This window comes from Limulus polyphemus, unplaced genomic scaffold (assembly GCF_000517525.1).
Source record: "Limulus polyphemus unplaced genomic scaffold, Limulus_polyphemus-2.1.2 Scaffold2406, whole genome shotgun sequence".
Lineage (NCBI taxonomy): Eukaryota > Metazoa > Arthropoda > Merostomata > Xiphosura > Limulidae > Limulus > Limulus polyphemus.
Window position 1 is genome coordinate 149,891 of NW_013668016.1, and position 2,936 is coordinate 152,826.

The 2,936-nt window shown below is 29.7% G+C and overlaps 1 protein-coding gene across 2 annotated transcripts in view; it reads right to left on the bottom strand.

The window, feature by feature from the left end:
* The window catches only part of LOC106466870 (kelch-like protein diablo), a 51,075-nt gene that overhangs the window by 17,807 nt on the left and 30,332 nt on the right, over positions 1-2,936 (bottom strand). For both annotated transcript variants that reach the window (XM_022394940.1, XM_013927173.2), the window contains one exon: positions 1,518-1,661. In XM_022394940.1, coding sequence (XP_022250648.1) covers positions 1,518-1,661 — 144 coding nt within the window. The remainder of the gene's footprint in view (positions 1-1,517; positions 1,662-2,936) is intronic.

Consider the following 2,936-nt stretch of genomic DNA (forward strand, 5'->3'; position numbering starts at 1 on the left):
GTTTAATTGATGCATTTGCAGCAGCAAAAGCATGAAAGGTTCATATAATGTAACCATGAATACCAGAATTGTTTTTGGTGGTTACGAGGCTGGTAAAATTGACCAACCTCCTATACAGTTAGGGTAGAGAACGTAACAGATAAAATATAAAGTTTTACTGAGAAAAAACATTTTAAATTTATTTAGGAGGTCTTAGAGATTATGCAAATGAAATTTCAGATTTTTCAGACAAAGAAAAGTATTGTTAATCTTAACATAAAAATAACTTTGCATTCGGAGCAGTCAATGCTTTGACTCCATATATTCATGGACAATATTCAGTAAAAATTATGATTTTTCGTTTACAAGAGACTCTTCATGATTACTGAAAGCTTGCAAAATTTCATGAAGATACATAAAAAACATATTAAAAGTTATAGTATGTATAGTTTGGGGTCAATTTTTAGGTTGAATTGACTGAGCCCATAACAAGAGAGTTAACTAAATTTGGTGCTAATTTGGATCCCATGTAGCTGTTCTAAGTTTTTCCATTGAAGGTAAAATGAGACTGGTTGAAAATTTGAACAAATTTTTAAAAACTAGTTTAAGTATTCCATTGACAGTTTTTCCTCTCTACAGAGTAAGCTTGTACATATTTCTATGGTTTCATCAAGTGGTATGTTGGTGAATAAAGATTCAACATCAAATCTAGTACAAGATACGTTTTTATCAAGCTGGATTCATTTAAATTCATTAGCAAACTGGATGATGTCTGTCAACATATACTCATCACTAATAAACTCCCAGGTTAAATATCTTGCATCATCCCTACTATCTTATTTGCATTGTTTTTAAAGGATTGATATTAGCCATAGGAAGGTTGTATTTATAATCACATTCTAAATACAATGAGGTTCCACTGTAATATATATATATTGTTTCTCTATTATTGGCTGGTAATTCCTGTTTCACACTGTACTTAACCTTTTTAAAGGAATACAAAATTTCTGTAAGAAAGCTAACTTCAAGGGGTAATGATAACATCGTTTACACTAGAGTTATGAATTTTTCTTTTTTTAATTACTACTAGTTAATAATACTTATAAAAGCAGATAGTGTTTGAAACTATGTCACCTCGGTGAATTTGGTTGACACCATTGTTTTGGTTTTTGAGTTATCCTGTAATACTAAAGAAGAAGAACAAGAAATTCAAATGTTTTGCTATGTTTTTTCACAGAGATTTCCAGAACTTGTGACTCAGTCATTACATAGATATCGTTATAAATGGAAACACTGTAGAGTATTGTAAAGTTCTGGTGACCTATTGAGGAGATATTTAAAATATCATTTCGATGAACAATCCAAACCATCCCTGCATAGGCAGTGCTACCACCTGCCTGATATACCTTGATGTGAATCTGTATACAGTTTCATTAATGATCCCCTGTATTTTTCAACTTTTAATATGTATCTCAAAGTTTACCTCTCATTTTTAGTTGTTCATGAATGCCAAAAACATTTATTTAAATATTTCATACCTTTCCACCAGATTTAGGCAAGAAACACCATCCTGTCCCCCAACTGCATATAAATGACCATCTAAAACAGCAACGCCAACACTAGTGCGACAAGAACTTGTTGGGGCAACATCACTGCTCCACTGGTTTGTTTGGGGATCATACCTAGTCAAATAAGCATTACATTATAAAAGCATTAATATATATATATATTTATACAGATAGTAATAAACAACCATCTCAGATCTTAAAGAATATAAAATTACCATAAAGAATATTATGTCTTTAAATACAACACACATTATAGAACAACTGTTATATATATTAACAGGCATAATTTGTTTAAATGAAAAAATTAAAACAAAAACAACATAGGTTGACACTCTTCAAGTAGAATTTTTTTTCTTATCAAGTATATGTACTTCTTTTCATATCATATGAGAAAAATACCAGTTTTTCTTCAAAATATTGTTGTTTACTCAACAAGAGAAAATTTTAATATACATAATCAAACTATATAAAATGTTCGATTACATAAAAAAGAATACTTTAGGTATTAATTTAGTACTGTTAATGCATTCTATGAAATGGTATTGATTTTCATACTTAAAATTGCTAATTGTTATGTCTGTTTTGTGTTTCAAAGGATTCTTTTCCAGCAGCATTCCCCAACCCTTTGTACACTGCAAGCCACATTCAAAACTGCAAGATGAGACATCTCACTGCAAGTCACGATGCTAAATTCTAGCTGTTGTTTTAAATGAATTATCATTTTATTCATGTATCCATTAACACTTCACTGCTTGAAGCAGCTTCTTGAGCAGCATGTTACACCCGTGCTATGCATTAGTGACCCATCTTACAGACTACTATTTTCCTGATTGTAGTAAATAACATATTTTCAGGTTAACAGTACTTTGCATATGTTCTCACACTCATTGTTTTATATATGAATATATAATTTTTTTTGTATATGATAAAGATAACACTCACAGAGACTAATTGCAGTACGACTGTTTCTGAAATTATCTTTGTTACAAGTTCAATGATGTTTTCTTGCCTTTTTCATGTACAAGTAAAATTATTGCTCTTATAAGCTACCCATTACACTGACAAATTGCATGTAAAACTATAGAAGTTTTTATTTTTAATAACCTCTGTATTTTAAAGAAAGAAATGCACCATGTGATGAAATAAAATAAATGTTAATTATTATAAAAACAAATGAAAAGATTTTTTCCAATCATTCTTTCATATTTGGTTACAAATCATTAATTTTCAATGTTTTATTCAAGGGGAAGTCTTAATGATTGCTTTTCTTCAAATATATTAGGTCATCAAAAAATTAATGTTGCTTTTTCTTAGACGAAAAAAACGTGAACAACTTATTAAATGAAATAGTCTCCATTCTTATCGATGATGCTTTTCCATCTTACAATC